The sequence below is a fragment of the Podarcis erhardii genome (assembly GCF_964252035.2).
Source record: "Podarcis erhardii genome assembly, chromosome: 1".
Lineage (NCBI taxonomy): Eukaryota > Metazoa > Chordata > Lepidosauria > Squamata > Lacertidae > Podarcis > Podarcis erhardii.
Window position 1 is genome coordinate 43,814,474 of NC_138497.1, and position 19,380 is coordinate 43,833,853.

General features: G+C 44.2%; 1 protein-coding gene across 2 annotated transcripts; it reads left to right on the forward strand.

The window, feature by feature from the left end:
- Positions 1-1,579: 1,579 nt before the first annotated feature.
- DLL4 (delta like canonical Notch ligand 4) lies at positions 1,580-18,609 on the forward strand. 2 transcript variants are annotated; one of them, XM_081838850.1, is made up of 11 exons: positions 1,580-3,155; positions 3,313-3,576; positions 4,178-4,235; positions 6,061-6,333; positions 8,574-8,634; positions 8,805-8,935; positions 11,108-11,277; positions 12,464-12,683; positions 13,801-14,509; positions 15,615-15,723; positions 16,758-18,609. In XM_081838850.1, exons 1-11 carry the CDS (start codon positions 3,102-3,104, stop codon positions 16,761-16,763), a joined length of 2,055 nt encoding a protein of 684 aa, XP_081694976.1. In that variant the 5' UTR covers positions 1,580-3,101; the 3' UTR covers positions 16,764-18,609. The 2 variants fall into 2 exon arrangements, with proteins under 2 accessions (XP_081694976.1, XP_081694977.1); XM_081838851.1 differs by having other exon boundaries at positions 1,581-3,155; positions 6,064-6,333.
- The last annotated feature ends 771 nt before the right edge of the window (positions 18,610-19,380 follow it).

Genomic DNA, 19,380 nt, shown 5'->3' on the forward strand with positions numbered 1-19,380 from the left:
GCCTGTGGATCTGCAGCCCCAATGCGGTGCCCGGCTCGTGCGCGCTTGTGCCAGATGGCGCCTGGGCCAAGTGGCCAGGCGTGGGGTGGCTCTGGTTAGCCTCATAAACCTCCAGCACAAGTCCCCAAATCAAAACACACACATACGAACATCTGCTCGGGCCCGCAGTACCCAGTTAGCCTTTCAGTCGCGCATTAAAGAGCCCCACCGCCCTTCTGTTCCCCCGGGGTTAGGCGCTCATTACCATTTACCAAGCACTGATGTTATCTGGCCCCGTGTTTTTATTTAGCGCCCGAGCAGATTTGGTGGGTTGACAGTTGACGAGCTCGCGGGTGAGGAGGGGACCCTGGCTGCTCAGGGGAGAAGTAGGGACCTCCTGCTCTACCTTGCGGACTAGGAAAGAGCACCCATCGCCCTGTGATCCTGACTTGGGAGCGATACCCCCATCCCCGAGACCAGCTGGTGGGCATCGAAGGGGATGGTGTCTTGGGCACCTGTTCCCTGGCACAGGCATGGGGCGCTTTTTCAAACTAGTAGGAAAGGAAAAGGCTCTGGGCGTGGGGTCTTCTCCGGAAAAACTTTGCTCTGCTGCATCAAAGCATGATCCGCCTGTAGGTTACACTCCGTTGGAAAGAGCGCGAGAGGGAGACGGTAAGTGGAAAGGACCCAGGTGAGTTTTTCCAAGGAAACCCTCTCAAGGTGTCTTCTCGACGAAGGATTAAAAGAGAAAGGGGACACTGTGCGTGCGTGGATGGATCCGTGCAAGGGACCCCGAAATCCTCGAGCCAAACACTTCAAGATCCCGAGAGAAGCCACACTCGTACAGGGAATCGTGGTTTTTTCTCGCGGCAGCGTTGGGTTTTCATATTAAATCGACAGACGCTCAGCAGTTCATGGGCAGGGCTTTATAAAAAAAAGGGGGGGGAAGAAACTTTCTAGAGTCAAGCAAGATCAGCAGAAGTTTACATCCATTTCGAAACAAGTGATTCCCCCTCCCCTTCCCCCAGGAGCCATCTGGCAGGCACACTTTAAAAACAAAAAAACAAAACAAAAAACCACCCATCCCTGTTAGTACATCATATCCTAAATCAACATTTTGCTTTGGGTCCTCCTCGGCTTTGTAAGGCAGGCGTTTCTCATGCCGCACACAAACACACAAAAGTTGCTCTTTTGAAAGCAAGTGCATGGGGCGATCCTGTCTGGTTCAGGCAGAAACCCACACCTATGTTGATGCTTTCTCGCCTCAAAATAAAACAAGAGTATTCCCCAAGGGCTGCCTGGGAGACACCCACTGCTTCCCAAAACAACGCACCAACCGGTTATTTCACTTATTTTTTATTTATTTTTTTTACAGGTGAAGAGAAGCGCGGACAGGGGCTGGCATAAAGGTGGCAAGACCTCATTATCATACAGCTGAAGGTTTATCTTCTCCCCCCCCTTCCCCTCCCTTTTTAACAAGCTGAAATAAAAGCCACATGAAAGGCCTTCTCTGTGCTTGGCTTTAATGAGGGACACGCGACCCAACAATAAGCACACATTGCAATCAGGCCAAGGGGTTTATTGGCACACACCAGCCTGCAGCCAGGATACAATCTGAGCCGGCGCACCGCTCCGAAGAGGGAGGAAGGCGGGCAAGCAGGCAGGCTGGCAGGCTGCAATGCTCTCCATTCACACCACGGGGGATGTTGCCCTTGGGACAGGGTTGGTACCCAATGCGTGTTCCTCGATGTCACGGAAACTGAACTCTATACAGTTACGATTCTCCTGTTGATGAAAATGACTGCCTCCACCGGTCCTCACCTGAGAGGTGAGAGCAGCTTCCCTCGGTCCAAGGAGACAGCTGGTGGGGTTTGGGGGCGCAAATGGTAGGGCTTTGGGAGCCGCAGAAGCATGGAAGAATATACCAACTTTAGAGCAAAGCCACTTTAATTCGCCTAACTCTGTCCGGAGGCAGCGCAAGGGTTAATACGTCGTCCTGCCCCCTCTCCCCTCTTACGCGTCGGGGCTGCAGATAGAAATAGGCACAGGGTTAGGGCACACAGGTACGCCGGCCTCAGAGCCCTGTGAATCGAAGTGATTTGCCAAACAGCCCGGGGGAAGATGTTTGGAGGGGTGTGGAAATCCGCAGCAAGGTTGGCCTTTCGATTTCTCAAGAACTGGCGTCAGTTCTGGTTTCTTACCTGCTCTCACCTGGGCAGGTAACACTATATGGGCAAGCAAGAGTGCGTAGGATGGGGTATCTGTGCGCCCCGAAGTTGTTGGACCCCATCTCCCCTCACCTATAACCATTGGCCATGCTGGCTGGGGCTGGTAGGTGTTGGAAAACATCTGGAAAGCCACAAGTCCCCTAGCGCTTTGGACTCCATTCGCCTTCCTTTAGGAAGCATGCAGTGCCTCGTCTTTTCGAGCCGGAATGAGAAGGGTACTCTCTTCACGAGGCAAAATCTTTCCCCGTTGCCTGCCTCCTCCTTCCCCTTTGCGAGGGCTCCGTCTCCGTGGCGAGCGCACTAAATCTCTCAACAGATGCTGGGGCATCTTCATAATCAGCTCGGCTCCTTGGTGGTCAGTGTGGAGCAGCAGCAGCAGCAGCAGCAGGGTATTAATTCTGGATCTGCGGGCTCTCCACCACATTGGGTTCCTTCTTCCAGAAAGATAAGGGGGAGGGATCTCCCGAGCCTGACGGACAGTTTACATAATGAGCTTGCGAGGCCAGGAGGCAACTATATAAACAGCGCGAAGGGAAGCCAGCTTTCCACTCACGGAGCGAGCGCAGGAGCAGCAACTGAGGTCGGGGAAAGGAACGAGCTGCTGCCGCGCCACGCTCACACGCCCCTCCGCCTCTCTCCTCCGGGCTTGGGAGTTTTATAAACGACGGGATTTAACCCTCCGACCACGCCGATGCTTTAAAAAGCAGCCCCACTGGATTATACCTTCCTCTTCGTCTTGGGGAGTACTTGGAAGGGAAGCCTCTGACCTGCATGCCACGACTTGGGAGAGCCAGGCAGCAGCAGCAGCAGCAGCGCATCTTTGGACCACCTGAGGAATACGAGCGAGCCTTGAAAGCTCAGCCCGGGAGGAATTAAGCACATCGTAGTGGGAGGATGGCAGCCTTGCGCCTCGTGGGCTTGACATTGGCTGTCGCGGTGACGCTGCAGGTAATGATGTTGGCACAGCCGTCGGGGGAATATATATATATACATTTATATATGTGTGCATGGGGAGTTTTTCATTTTCTTTCTGGAAAGTGTTGGCCCCAAAGGGAACAAGCTCGGGTGTAAGCTCTGCTGTTGTGTGTGTCTCCCCTTTGCGCAGAAGGTCTCCGGCTCGGGCGTCTTCCAGCTGGAGCTGCGGCACTTTGCCAACGGCCAAGGCGCCCTGGCGAGCGGAGAGTCGTGCGGGTCCGGCTGCAGGACCTTCTTCCGCGTGTGCCTGATGCACTACCAGGCGGTGATCTCGCCGGGCGACTGCACCTTCGGCAGCATCGTGACCCCGGTGCTGGGGATCAACTCCTTCGCCATCCGGGAGACCGAGGGCTTCGGCAGCCCCATCAAGTTGCCTTTCAACTTCACGTGGCCGGTGAGAGCTCACCTTCAACAGCCTTGGAAAAGCGGGGCGGGGGTTGAGCGAGGAAGTCGAAATAATAACAATAAAAAAGCAGAGGCCGCCGTGGTTCAGCTGCAGGCTATATAAACAAACCCTGCGCTCGACGTTTTGTTTCCATAACTTGGTGCCATGTAGAAAGCTGCGCTCTAATTGCGGGCGTTGCACATGCATGTCGGAATAGAACGGCGAGTTGCTCAAGGCGAGTGAAATGTGCACGTTTTGAAGCTGGGGGAAAGTTGCTTTCCACGAAGCTGGGGTGGGAAAGGTCGCCTTGGGGAGGCAGGGAGAGGACATTTCTTCCTCCTGCACCCTGGTCAGAGGCGAGAGACGCCTTTTCCCAGGAGATGAAAGCAGTCCTCCGGAGGAAGCTCCATTTCATCGACTCAGACAAAGTAATGCTATCTGCAATTAGATTAATTGAAATGTATATCTACCGCCAGGTAGAGGTTTTCTGGTTTCACCCGATTGTTTTAAATCTCTGAGGCCGACAGTCCCTTTCCGATCACTTATCACTAGAACTCCCCGCTTGTCTTAGGTTCTGTGCCTTCCTCTCACTCCTCCTTTCCATTCACAGGGAACTTTCTCATTGATCATTGAAGCCTGGCACGCTCCCGAAGGTTACAATCCTGCAGGTGAATATGGCCGTTCCTTTCCTACTCACTAGGGGGCGACAGCTTTTCAAAACTTGCAGCTTTATGCAGAAGCTAACTTAAAAAAAAACCAACACAAAATAGCTAAGTCTGCCAGCACAGTTATTAAATAGCTTCCACCTAAGCTACATAAATAAATATTGTTTTTACTTATTGCATGTAAGTTCAGAATATATTTTCGATGCTTGCTTTAATTTGCAAGGCAGAGCTGTTCCCAACATCTTGATGGGTTTTGCTTTGATTTTGTCCCCCTACTTAATCTCCACACAATTGCGTTTCCTCCCGTTTATTTTTGGCGTGGGAAAGAAAGGAGCTCTTTGGTGAGAAAACGGCAAGGCTGCCAAAAAGTCCTGACTGCCTTTTCCTGTATTTTACACCTTTTTCAAATTCCGCCCTTTGGAAAAGGAATAATGGCTTTGGGATGTTTTTCTGACATAGAGGAAAAGGATATTTCAACAGCACAAGAGCTCTTACTTTGAAAGGCTTTCTGTAAAGCTTCTCAGGACCACAGCTAACAATAAAGGATACTAAAGGCAAAAGAGAACAGTGCTTTTACACTGGTATTGTGACCCCTGACCCCCTAATTACTGCAGCCCAGTGGTTGAGCCCCAAGTGTCTCTATATACTCCTGGCTTATTAATATTTTAATCAACATTATTTGGCACACTACTTGGGCTGAATAATGCAATTTTCTTCCTCGGTTAAATTTCAGTGGTAACATGTTGTCACAAATGCCTTTTGAGGGCCAGGTTGATTCTCTTTATTTGGCATTATTAGGATTTCTTACCTTTAATCCCGCCCCTAAAACAAAATCCTTCACTGTTTTTAATTATATTGAGCATGTTGCAATGAGCATTGCTACTTAAAAAAATATGAGGGCACCAGCTGATGAAATCTATTGCACAGAGTCTGGGCTTGTATGTTGGGGCTAGAAGATTGATGCTAGACGCCATCGCTAATTACGGTGACACTGGAGAGGAAGCACAAGCTGGCGTGTAATGTGAGAATGTTTTAATAAGGGCATAGTGTGTGGTAGCACTGTGCATGTTAGCATGGGCCAGAAGGACGCTGTGTGGGAATTCTTCCTTGTTGTGAACAGCCAAGGCACATCAGACGAGAGGAGCAGTTAAGTGCCCAGTGTGCTTTATCATAAGGGATGAACTGTGAGCAGAGTTACCACCTGTATCCAGCAGAGCCTCTGTGCCTGAAACAACTGTATTGCAAGGCAGAACTTCAGCAGGTGTAGCATGTCTCCACAGGGAGAATGCCAGGATGGAAAATATTTTACATGTTGGATTTCTGCTTATTATACAGCCATTAAACGGATGCGCTGCCACCCCACCCGCTGGGGGAAAGTGGCAACTAACCTGTGAGGATGCAGTACCACACTATGGGATGGGTTCTGTAAAACAAGAGTGCAAATAGTCCTTTGGGATGTGAGAGAGGATGCAGAGGTGGCATGCAAAGGTTAAAGTACAACAGATGGACTCGAGCTAGAGGACGGTGTGAGATAGGGTGGTGACTGTCAGTGCAAAGCTTTTTATTATATTTTAAAGAGATGTGCTTCTGCATGCAATCCAAAACCTTATCACCTGCCTCTATGCTGTTTATTCCCCCTTTAAGTGGTGAGTGAGTGGCACTCTGCACGTGCCCAGGGGCATTTCTTCACGCATTACAGATTCCGCAGTTGAGTCTGGCGCAAACCAAAGACCTTGTTGGCACAGGGGCCTTGGATGTGGCTAGAAAGGGAGAAAGTATCCTGTTTCTCCCTCAAGCCCTAACCTAGCTTGTGTCCTTCCCGCCGCAGCAGGATCCAAGCCCCCTGCCCGGAAGTGGCTCATCAGCCAGATGGCGATCCGGCGCTCGCTGGCCGTGGGCGAGGCGTGGCTGCCGGACCAGCAGAGTCACGAGTGGGCCCGCCTGAACTTCTCCTACCGCGTGGTGTGCAACGAGCACTACTACGGCGACAACTGCTCCCGCCTCTGCAAGGACCGCGACGACCTCTTCGGCCACTACGTCTGCAAAGCCGACGGCACCATGGCCTGCCTGCCCGACTGGACGGGGGACTACTGCACCGACGGTGAGCGAGGTCGCCCTTCCCGCCCTAGACCTCCCGCCCCCCAGTTGGCGCGGAAAACGCGCGGGCGGGCGCGCAAACTGCGCCTCGAGGGCAGGGATAGGCGCGACAGCTCCCCCTGCCGGTCGCGGGCGCCAACAGCTGGCGGAGGGGAGGCAAAGAAAGCAAAGCAACTCCGATTCCCGCCCTAGGGGGACACTGCGCGTGCGCGAGCCCTTAGAGGTCGGCGGAGGGGTTGAAAGGGTCGGGCGAGAGGGCTGAGGGGATTCGGAAAAGGAACCTGCGAGAGTCGAGGCAGAGAGAGGGATGGAGACGGGGTTTTGTTTAAACTCATAGGCAGGACGGAATGCGGATGCGTTGCTGTGTCCTTCCAGTTCCAGCTGAGACCCAGAAATGTCCCTATAAGTATCACTGGCCTCCTAACCCCATTATGAGCGCTTCATAGTTATAGCATGGACAGTTATAATATGAGGAAACGGGCGCCAGCGAAAAGGCTTATCTGGAACGGGTCGAATAAGTTCCTTCTTAAAGCATGAAAATAGTATTATTATTATTTTTTTTTACAAAAAACACCCACTGCCATATATCCGAGACCAGTTTCTTCTCTCCATCCCTCGAAGTGTATGCACAGAGTTTACAAATGGTTCTCCTAAATTCAGTCTTCAAATGACCGAGCTGCACTACTGGAGATCAGTTCTTGGATGCAATTGTCTTTGGAATTAATTAATTAATTAATTCTAATTAATACACACAAATGTGATTTGAAAGTTTCTATAAGGCTGCAGCCAGCCACTGGTTTTACAGATTCGCATTACTTACTCTCTGGGACCATTTCTTACATTTAGAAGGCCTTTGGCAATTTCCTAGGCTCCATATAGCTACCATTTATGGTGGCTGCAGGTGTGCCCATTTTGATTACAGACCTCCAACTCTAAGCAAGTCAGTAGAGCAAAAATGCCACTCCATTCATTTGTCTGGGTGAGGTAGTGTATGTGCAATAATGGAAATGAATGGGAACCACAGTTGTCTCCACCCCCATTCCCTTGGTATTAAAGAATCGGGGGAATGTAGCTCCCTCATAAATGGTTCCTTTTCTTATTGCACCTGCTCCTGGGGCCACCACACCATTTTCTGCATCTGTGCTTCACATCATTTCCACTCCCCGCTTTGCAACTACTTTCAGTCAGCCAGCTTTAGATGGTGACTGCATCAAATGTCCCCAGTATCTTAGCTTAATGTTCTAGATAACAAGAATTGTAAAAGGTATTCTCAAGTCTAATTTTACATTTCAAAACACTTCCAGTTGCCAGAGCAGCTTCTTAGTGAATTTCATACTGGCATTTTAACTATGGGTTCAGGTACATCTAAGAAGTTTAGAGTTTTTTTTATTGCTAAAGTTGTGTGTATATCTCACAGCTATCATCAAAACTGATGGCAGTGCAGCTGTAGGAATTCTAAAAATCCAGCCACTTCTTGTTTTCATTGGTCTTATGGAACCAAGTCAATATTTGTTGACAAAACAAAACAAAAAAAACTCCTGGCCTAAAGGAAATTTCTTTAAGAACGGTGCTGGTGCTACAGGTTTCTTCTAGTTCTCTGCCTTTAAAAAGCAAATCAAATGTTTAATTCAAAATAATGCATGTAAATTACACTTGTTTTATACATAAAATTGTGCATGTTTCCACTTCACATTGATTTACATAATTTTGAGCATGGCATAGAATCTTTGGAACAGAATTTGAATTTTTGTTTAGTGCAAAATACAACTGTAAGCAATTGTGGGCCATTCACTCCCTGCCTCTGGGACAGTCACTGCTTCTCAGGATTGTCAATGAGAAAACATGTTGACCATGTTTGCACATCATAATAAACCAGAGTTAATGGTTTACTGGACTCTTTTGGTGCTCCCTGCCAGCGTGCAAGAGGAAACAAAATATTACCCTAGCTTAGCATTATACCCAACCAGGGATCAGGATTTGTTTTGCTGAAACCATGGTCATTAGTTTGGGGGCATGAAATAAGCCACAATCCCTGATTCAAGCATAATGCTAAGCCAGGGATCGTGGCTTGTTGCCAGATCAGCAGCCCAGATCAGTGTTTACAGTAAACAGTTAACTAATATTTACTGTGATGTGCAAACTAGGCTGCTGTCTTGAGCTTGTTGGATACAGATACAATAATAAATACTTTGAAATGCATTTTTGAAAGTATTAACTCAAACTTTTTCCCCCCCAATGAAACAGCTATCTGTCTAGAAGGGTGTTCAGAGAAAAATGGATTTTGCAGAAAGCCAAGAGAGTGCATGTAAGTAGTTGCTGGATTAGATCTCAATGTGATTAACAGTATGAGTCCCACTTCTCTCCCTTCTCCCTTTACTCATTTCAGTGGTCATCACTGATAAAATCCCCTTTGACTTCAAGTAAGCTCAAAGTATTGTAACAGTTAATTCAGACATTTCAATTGTTTCTTTTCAGCTGTCGTAGTGGTTGGAAAGGCCGTTACTGTAATGAATGTATCCCTCATGTGGGTTGTCGCCATGGGACCTGTACAAAACCAGGAAAGTGCATATGCGATGAAGGCTGGGGAGGCCTTTTTTGTGATCAAGGTTAGTTGATGTAGTTATAACAAAAATGCATTAATTTAAATGTGAGTGGTTTTTTCTTGCTGATAAATTTCTTATGGAGAAATTTAACATTTTAGGTTGCTGCAAGAAGTCTAACTAATAGACTTTGAATCTGATAGTCTTGAATGATTGTGGCCAAATGTCAACATTTCTCTTAAATTCTTCTCTTTCTGTAAAAGTGGTATATGTTTACAGGAACATTCAAAAGTATTCGCACATATTTTTCTTTTAAGTATATATACTGCACATTTAGTCTTGCCTCTTGTCCCTTATAAAAACTGTATATTTAGTGATCTATCATATACAGTACTTAACTGAGGCAGTTTTCTAAACATATGGTATCACAAGCAAACAGAATCTGGCTCTTCCTTATTTTTACTCATGGGAATATTCTTATATGACAAATGCAGAATTTAAAATAAATGGAAATTGGGGGAAATCTCCAGATTCTGTTTCAAGGGACAGGCTTGACCATGCATCTGACATGTTTGCATGATCTCTGATGTAATCTCAGTTGAATAACTATGGTTCTCCAAAGTCATATCTGCACTTTAAACTGGGGTTACAAGTTCTTTTGCTACAATGGAATCCTTATAAGGAATATAAAGGTAAAGGTAAAGGTACCCCTGCCCGTACGGCCCAGTCTTGACAGACTCTAGGGTTGTGCGCTCATCTCACTCTAGAGGCCAGGAGCCAGCGCTGTCCGCAGACACTTCCGGGTCACGTGGCCAGCGTGACAAGCTGCATCTGGCGAGCCAGCGCAGCACACAGAACGCCGTTTACCTTCCCGCTGGTCAGCGGTCCCTATTTATCTACTTGCACCAGGAGGTGCTTTCGAACTGCTAGGTTGGCAGGCACTGGGACCGAACGACGGGAGCGTACCCCACCGCGGGGATTCGAACCGCCGACCATGCGATCGGCAAGTCCTAGGCGCTGAGGTTTTACCCACAGCACCACCCGCATCCCGAATAGGGAATATGCAGACATGCAATTATTAAATTTATTAACCACATAGATGGTCAATATATTTCAAGGTAGTTATACCACCTATGTATGATTGAACATCCTAGGAAACATTTCTGAACCTTGTAGAAGAAACTTTGTCTAGAGAAAGCCTACCTAATGAGAATGTTGGAAGTGTATAAACTTAACCAGGATCTTTTTCAACTTGATAAATGCACATTTAAATCCCTTTATTGCTAATAGCTTTAGGCACCTACAAAGACAAGTATTGGCTCCAAACGCAGTACACTTATCAGCCCACCCAGATTCAAAGCAAAATCATTCTTATAGCCCTAAGGATGCATATATACAGTAGTTATTGCAGGATATGGCCTATCTGTTTAAGGGTATTTTAATTGGCCTAGCAGGTGAAATGCTGATTGATCATCTATCATTAAGTAAAGTATGCCATCTTATCTTGGTTATATTCATGATACTAAAAGCTTATTATTATTATTATTATTATTATTATTATTATTATTATTTTTTATTATTATTTGTACCCCGCCCATCTGGCTGGGTTTCCCCAGCCACTCTGGGCGGCTTCCAACAAAGATGAAAAATACACTAAAATGTCACATATTAAAAACTTCCCTGAACAGGGCTACCTTCAGATGTCGTCTGAATGTCAGGTAGTTGTTTATCGCTTTGACATCTGATGGGAGGGTGTTCCACAGGGCGGGCGCCACTACCGAGAAGGCCCTCTGCCTGGTTCCCTGTAACTTGGCCTCTCACAGTGAGGGAACCGCCAGAAGGCCCTCAGAGCTGGACCTCAGTGTCCGGGCAGAACATAGTAAGCTCCTAAGTCCATTTCCTTCCATGTTGTTTTGATATACCAGGTTATGAACAAAAGTGAGGGCCACCACTTTGTTTTTTGTCTTATTGCATATGGAAAGGTTTTAAACATTATTCATTGTGGCAATGAGAACTACATTGTGGGGAAAGTACTGAGCTTATGCACCCCCAGGATAAGTTTATTTTAGGCATTCCTAAAAGTCCTCCTGGCTGGGGACACAAATTTCCATTGATTCTATTGAACAATAAATTGAAGGTGTTTTGGTGAATGTCTCTGTTCTGCTACTTCTAGTGCCTCATCTTTTTTGTTCTTTGTTAAAACGTAACTATCTCATTGTCATGTTTCTGTCCTTGCAGATCTGAACTACTGCACCCATCATAGACCCTGCAAGAATGGGGCAACCTGCATGAACACTGGCCAGGGAAGTTATACATGTTCCTGCAAAGAGGGTTTTACTGGTGTTGACTGTGAACGGAATATCAGCGAATGTGACAGTAACCCCTGCAAGAATGGAGGCAGTTGCACAGTAAGAACTAATTATATGTTGGGAATTTATTTGTGAAAAGAGAAAAAGCAGCTTTCCATATTTATATCTTGTCCTTCCACTGATGACTTTGGGGTAGTATGCATGAATGTTCACAATACCCCTGTTTGACCAGTAAAGAGGAGGGACTGATTGACTGGTTACAGGTCTGGGGAAGGAGGGTGTACATTGTTAAAATACAGTACAAACAATAAAAGCAACACATTACAGCAGAAATAAAACAAGAAAACCAACCACAGGCAGATCTTTAAAATTTAAATCAAACATATCAAAACTATTAAAAGTCCCTAAAAAGCCTGGGAGAATTTTAAAATAGCCTTTGCCTGACACTGAAGGGAATACAGAATATGCTCCAAGTGAGCCTCCCTAGGGAGAACATTCCAGAACCAGGATGCTGTTCCTGTGAAGGCCCTTCCTCCTAGCAGCCTCTTGCTATTTTGAGGGCCTCTGATGATGATTTCAAGGTAGATAGTTGGTGGATACCATCTTGGAGACTCTTCCTGGCCACTGGGGAAGGATAAGTTAGCAGGCACTGCGGCATCAGCAAAAAAAGGGTGGGGGTAGCACTGGTGCAGACATGGTGGTACCCCCAGCTATGGCACAGAGGGGCCCTGAAGCTCACATAGGGCTTGCACACATACAAAAGCAAAAATATTATTGATCCCCCTGCATAGTCCTGGCCTTCAGTACTATATAAAACACATCTATCTGTTTCACGTACCTTCTTTTAGCTACACAGTTATACTGCAAGTAGTATTTTCAGTCTGTCTTACTTCACTTTGGTAGTGTCTGAGTATGTACAGTCCACAGCAGGTTAATAAGTCTTATTCCCTCAGTGCTCTTTTTAGTAACCATCAATAGTTGAGAAGTACATTGTTGGTATGAACTTGTCTCGTTGTAGTAGTATCACTTAATTTATAGTGTGCATTTACTTTTTCATCTGCAAGACCCTTTAGTTGTGTTTTAGCCCTGCTTGGTCCCCAAGTTACTACTTACCTGGAGACCCAATCTGATTCCATTTTAATTTAATTTGTTTTGGGTGCATCTGCTTTCACATCTCTGAAAGTTTATGTCCCTTTGAAATATGGACAGGAAATGTAACTGAAAGCAACTAGTTTGAAGGAGCTAAATTTTATATATTCCTTATTTCTCTCCCCCCCCCCCCCAGGATTTAGGGAAATACTACAAATGCACATGTCCCCCAGGATACGATGGTGTTAATTGTGAGCACAGTGCCTTGACTTGTGTTGATTCTCCATGTTTTAATGGTGGCACATGCCTCGAAAGAGAAGGAGGAACCAGCTATGCTTGTATTTGTCCTATGGGCTTTACAGGATCCAACTGCGAAAAGAAAGAAGACAGGTGTACCAACAACCCCTGTTCTAATGGTAAGTCCTTTCACCAGAGGAGTTTCATCTTTGGGGACAGACAATAATGAAACTTTAATCTGATTCTGTGTTCCTCCCTTGATCTGTCAGTTTTCTTTTCCTATTATAAGGTATACTTTGTACGGTATATTTTCTACCTACTTGTGAGGTTTATATTGCATGTTACGTGGAGTTGCATATTTTTCTCTCTCCACATTTTTAAAAAAAGGATCAGCTTGGGCCGAGTGGAGGGGGAAAGAGTCTCCTTAACCCTTTCCCTCCAGTAATTCTTTCCCCCCAGCTCAAAATAACTCTTCCCAAGTTGCTCTTTAACTCACAGGGTGGAGGAGTAGCTTGCAATGTTGTTTATTTATATACATGACCACTTTGTAAGACTATAGTATAGGGGTTCCCAAATAGGTCTGTAGACCACTAGTGGTCCACAAATGTTATTCAGGTGGAACAGTGTGTCTGTAAAAATAGAATTCAAAATAATACAGCATCTAGCTTAGTGCATTCTAATTGCTACAACTGACAGAAAAATCCATAAGTGCCTCCAAGACCCTCTGCAATTTTCATGAGGTTCATCGGTGGATTTTGGAAGCGACTGATGGACCATCTGACACCTATTTTTGGTTTTCTAAATCTTAGTTCTGTACTGTATCTTTTCTTCTTGCTTTTCTGCAATCTTAGCTGTCATTGGACCTTCTTGTCATCTACATTCCCTCATTTCTGCACCTTCTGTGTCTAGAAAAGTCTCCTTGTGCATCATGTCAATATTTCCCAATTGATATCTTTTCCCACAACATTTCCCACACACATTCTGTGATGCCTGCTACTTGCTTATGTCCTCCTACTTCATTCTTGATGATTCTGTATCAGGTTATGTCTTCTCCTCAGCTTTGCCCTGTTGTCTGTACTACTACAGGGTGAGTCTTTTAAAAGAGGCCCCATGGAACATGTGTACTCTGTATCCACAGGGCCTCTTTTAAAGGACTCACCCTGTATATTCTAGTGCCTGGGGTAGTCTTGGTCTTTGCTTCTGTGCTCAGTGCAACACACAGCACTCGTTAAATAATAATAAAAAATACATTCCTAATCAACCTTTTTTTTTTTTTTACTGCGCTCTTCTCTACAGGTGGGCAATGCTTTGTTTTGGGCCAGCAACACGTGTGTCGCTGTCGCCCTGGTTTCTCCGGTCAGAAATGTGAGATAAACATCAGCAAGTGTTCCAGAAATCCATGCGCCAATGGAGGATCTTGTCATGACCTTGTGACTACACATGATTATACATGTACTTGCTTGCCAGGCTACGCTGGCAAAAACTGTGAAACCAGAACTAGAGATGAGTGTGCCTCTGAGCCCTGCCAGAATGGGGGAACATGCTATGTTGGGCTTTATCCTACTACTTTTGCTTGTCACTGCCCTTCTGGTTTCATGGGCAGCCATTGTGAATTTCCAGTGCGTTCAGTTTCAGAGCCTCCTAAACAGGTTCCTTGGGTGGCCATATCCATGGGAGTCGGGCTAGTGGCTCTTCTCATTTTGTGCTGCATGATAGCTATAGTTATCCGGCAGATGCAGAGACAGCCAGAACAGAATTCAGAAGCCATGAACAACCTGTCTGACTTCCAGAAGGAAAATCTCATCCCAGCCTCTCAACTTAAAAACACCAATAAAAACAAAGACCTTGAAGTAGACTGCGTGCTGGAGAAATCAAACTACAAACTTAAGAATCACACATTGGATTATAACCTGATGAAGGAACTGACGAGTAGAGGGGCTCAGGAAGACAAATATCATAAAAGTGAAAAATGTATAGGAGAGAAATCACCCTTCTGGTTACGCAGGTATGAACACCTTCTAAAGATCTAATTTCTCTGCATTTGTGAACAAGGAAGCCTATGTAGTGCAAAGAACAGGAGTAGGGCACAACTCATAAATGTGTTAGATTCTGAAAAGCATGGAAAGTGGATAGCTCTGACATTTTAAATCTCATGCAAAGTACACTTCGCTCACAGCAATAGAGGAGTGTTGACAGTCTATCAAGTTTTGGAAGTAGTTTACCTTCCTTAAAACTTAAATGAAATACCGGTAACATTATGGTAAATGCCTTGGCATGACCCATCTTATGGCCAGGTTGCAGTCCACTGATTCAAGGCCAATCCTGTAGCTAGATAGGTGGTTAGGACTAGGACTATGTTGTAACAGATTCCAAGAAATCATTATCTGAGGGCTCGAAAGCAACTAATGTTTGTTCTTAAGTTTATTTTTGGCTTATTGCTCATCGTCAGTTTAAAGCAAACAATTCATGGTCTGGGATTGAATGATGTGATAAGTCATACTATGGCTTGTTTGAGCTACATGGGGCAAGTAGGGAGAAGCCATACAAGGGGTCTACGCAGCAGAGGCACACTCACAATTCAACCATGGTTTAAGACAAACTGTGTCTTATCATGACATGTGAGGCAGGGCTGCATGCGTTTGTTCTTCTCAAAGTTGTTTACTTCACAAAAACACCTCTACCCAGATCCCTTTTGAACTGCTCACCTAATTTAATTGGTCTTGTGAATGTGAGGAAATGCAGAGAGCCAAAAAGAAAGTGCAGCCAAGTAGTTCCAAATTCTATCTTTTAATGCAGACTTACAGCCTTTACATAAAATATTTAAAATTTTGTGCATCTACTGCACCTAGTAAGTCAAGCTGATTTACTTGCTTCAATAAAACACATTGAATGCTACTTGAAACCAGGCTACTCCCCATATGCAAGTTTCAGCCTGGTCATAGTTATTTGGTCATAGAAGACTGAGGTTGTCATTGGTTGGAAACTGAATTTTTCAATATTTGCTGTCATTCATGGCCTAAGTTACTGTAAAAGATCCTTTTTTCAGTTTTAACACATGAAACGAGAACATTTTGCTTAGAAATTTTATCATGGTTTTTTGTTTTCAACAGTGAAAAGCCAGAATGTAGAATATCAGCTATATGCTCTCCAAGGGATTCCATGTACCAGTCTGTCTTTGTGATAGCAGAGGAGCGAAATGAGTGTGTTATAGCCACAGAGGTATGTATGTTGCCTACATAGATTTTAATTTTTGTTGCCATCCGCTTGTCTCAAGAGACAGCGGAAGAGTGCGCCATTGGGGCTAAAGTCAAACTATTGGAGTGTTACAGCGTCCACTGTTTTAATTACTTACACATTTCTATATTGCCTTTAGCTCCAAAAAGAGCTCTGAAAGCAGTTTATAGCAATAAATATCAATACAAACAAAAATGACATTCAAAACAAAAATTAAACGGAGATAACAACATATATTAAAAGAGGAAAAATAAAGACAATAAAGAAGGGGCCAGTGTATTCTTCCTTGGGTGGCAGTTCCACAGTCGGAGTGCCATCACCGAAAAGGCCCTGCCTTGGCTGCAGAACATAGAGCAAAGCCCTGGAAGATGGCCACAACTGAGAGCAGGTTTATGCAGAGAGGGATGATCCTTCAGCTATCCTGCTCCCAAGCTATATTTGTCACCAATAGTCATTAATTTATAGAGCGAAGGTCTCATTTTTTTGTAATAAAAATCTGAAAAGATAGCAATGTAGTTTAAGACTTTCAGGCATCATTTGCATACATCTGGCAAGTAGTGGGTAGTAATGGAACTACCCTATTTCTAGTGTTGCTCCAGATCATTCCTGCAAACAATACTTAAGAAAATAGAGAAATGAATGGGTTAGTTTCTTCAGGTTTTTTTTTGTTTTGTTTTTAAGGTCTGAATCCCAGAGTAAAGACATTGGCTTAAGCTCTTACTTCTGAAACCAGAATTCTGCATTCTCTAGCACCCCACACCTCCTGAAAACCTGTTTCAAAAAGGCATGGAATGTGGAGCAAAGGGCTACAACAGAAAGGGGATATTGATAAAATTCATGCCAGTCCCCTTGCCCTCACTTGACAGCATCAGGCCAATTATCCTGCTCCCATCTGGTGGCCCCATTGCTCCACAAAGCTCTGCTGCTACTGCTGGGGAATTTGGATTGCAACTTTAATCTGTATTTTGAATAGCACTGCCTGTTTCTAATTTCTCCCCCTCCCATTTGTTTATAAACAGGTATAAGAATGAAGGTCGCTCTGTTTGCACCTCAGTGTTGGAGATGCCACAAGGTGGACATTCCTGCTAATTGTTTACAATTCACAATTGGATTGGACTTGGATTTTTTTTAATTATATGCAATTTGCTGCTCTCAGGAGGAGGAGAGGATGGAAGTGGGTGAACTGGACAGACTGTGAATTTAAAGATGCAATAGACCTTTTGCCCCCCTTGTTCCCTTATTTTGAAGTCTGATAGGAGGAATATAATTGACTACAGGGAGGGGAGAGGCAGTGATGGTGTCTTTTACTAGCCTTTGAAATTACTTTGCTGCCAGTTGCTCGTGGACAGTTGTGTGACTTTCCAAAACTTCAATCTTGGAAGGTGCCCGTTGGTGCAAAAGGCACTCTGCCATCACAGAATAAACCAGCAATACTGTGAGAAGAATGAATGAAGAAACATGTTTTTCTATGCATATAATGGATACAGAATAAATGAGCTCACCATTTTTTTCTGCATTTGAAAGTGCCTGAAGCGTGTTTAAGAATCTAGAGAGCCCAAATCAAGACATAACTGCCTTTTCCCCCTGCAGTACCCAAACAGTATTGGCAAGGAGTTACTTACTACCAGTACCTCCTGTTGCTTCTCTATTTTACATCCCTTTCCCCCTTCCATGTGTTCCAAGCAATGTAAGGGGAGATGGATAATGAGCTGGCATTTCATCTCCTAGGATGATGCTTTGGTGAACTGAGCAGTGAATTGGGATTTGCTCCTATTTCTGAATGACAGAAACATCCATGGACTTAAACAGCAGAGGAGAATCCTGCCGCTGCTGCCTCCTCAGTATGAGGAAACTTAATCCCAGTGCTCGCTGAAAGCCTTACAAGTGCGTTTAAAATCAATCAGCTGTTTTCATGCCCTTTGCACTACTAGTCACCATGAATAGAAGTGTGTTTCTTCTTCATATGCATTAGGTAGGATTTGGAATTTTGTGTTGGATATCTGAATCTGGTGCCACCACCTCAATTGCAAATAACCTCCAAGTCTAAACTTGTGGGTCTTTTACAGCCAGGGAAGTGTTTATGAGCCCTGAAGTTTTATTCCTTGCTGCAGAACAACCACCACTATCTACAGCTCTGCTGGACTAAGAAAAACTAAGCTACAAGGGGGACTTATGGAGGAATATCTGTAGGTGAAATCATAAACTTCTTGGTTTGTCCTGCTTCTTCATTCCTTCACACTGCTACAAGGAAAGGAGTAACCTTACGTTTTTTAGTCCAAAGGAGCAGTTCTGAACTGGAAAACTCAGTGCACACAGACTCTCATACATTTACAGCAATAATAATAGACATTTCAGATAGGAAGTGCTGTGATGTTTGTAGTGATAAACATGTACTGTGGGAAAGGGAATATGGCGGAAGCAGAGAGAGGAAGCAAATTTTCATTCAAGGAAGTTGGGATTGTGCTTTCTGTGGTGGAAGAGCAATGTTCCTGACCTTGTAAATCCCAGCATCAGTTTTGTTCACCTCCAGCCTTGAATTGTGCAAGCAAGATTTTGCTCAGAATGTTCACTACTGACCTTTTGGTCTGACCATTCAAGACCGTTATGAAAATGACCTTCAGAAATCAATAATATGGTTTATACTAGTGTCTGTTTGTAGTTATTTTAAAACATAGTATTTCAATAATTTAAAAAGAAAATCAGAAGCACTGAACTTTCTACATTTTGTAACATTATTTTGTATATAATGTATATTTATAATCAAAAACAGAAGTGTAAATATGTTTATTACTTATCATGTTATGTTTTTATGTGATGACAAAGTTTGAATTTTATTTTTTATTTTCAAATAATGAAAATACTTTCCTGCTACTGCAAAGTTTGGTGTGGTTTCTCATTTTATGACTTGAGTTTCATGATCTTCCAATGTTTACAGGAAATCTCTTTGTCAATAGAGGCTGAGTTCTAACAGGTCCTGTAGTAATATAAATTTGTTGCTTGGCATTACATAACATGTGCAAAGTTTATTTATTTTTTTAGTTGATAAGCTGCTTTGATGTAAGAATTATTACATTTTTAATCTAGAAGTGTAATAAAGCCAAGCTTTTCACATAGTCCTTAGAATAAGGACAAAACCCTGGCCTATATTAGTTCTTACACAACAATAGAAATTACATCTGTTGTTCATTCTGGAAAAGGATTCGGGAATAAATAAACTCACGTTTCAACTTTATATTCTATTAACGAGCGACAAAGTTCCTTTGCTGGCTTCTTACCTTTCTCTAACAGAGTTCAGGATGTATCAGAGCAGCTGTCTATTCCAAAATGCTTTAAACAGGATGCAAAGTAAATATGATAAAATGTGTGAGAGAGAGAACAGAAATTAGAAACTGCATATAAGACGCATAACTAATTGAATTATTTTCAGTGTTAGGTCACAGCATTGTTTATTACAGATCCAGGCACGCTTCCAGATTTCTGCTTCCCCAAATAATAATGTATTTAATTATTAAATTTGTATATTTCCTCCCAAAAGAGCGCAGGACAGTGCAACATCAGTGATAAAACAATACAGTGGAAACATCTTCAAAACATCTAAAAACCTGTAAAACAATAACATACCGTACGTCCACAGCTAATAAT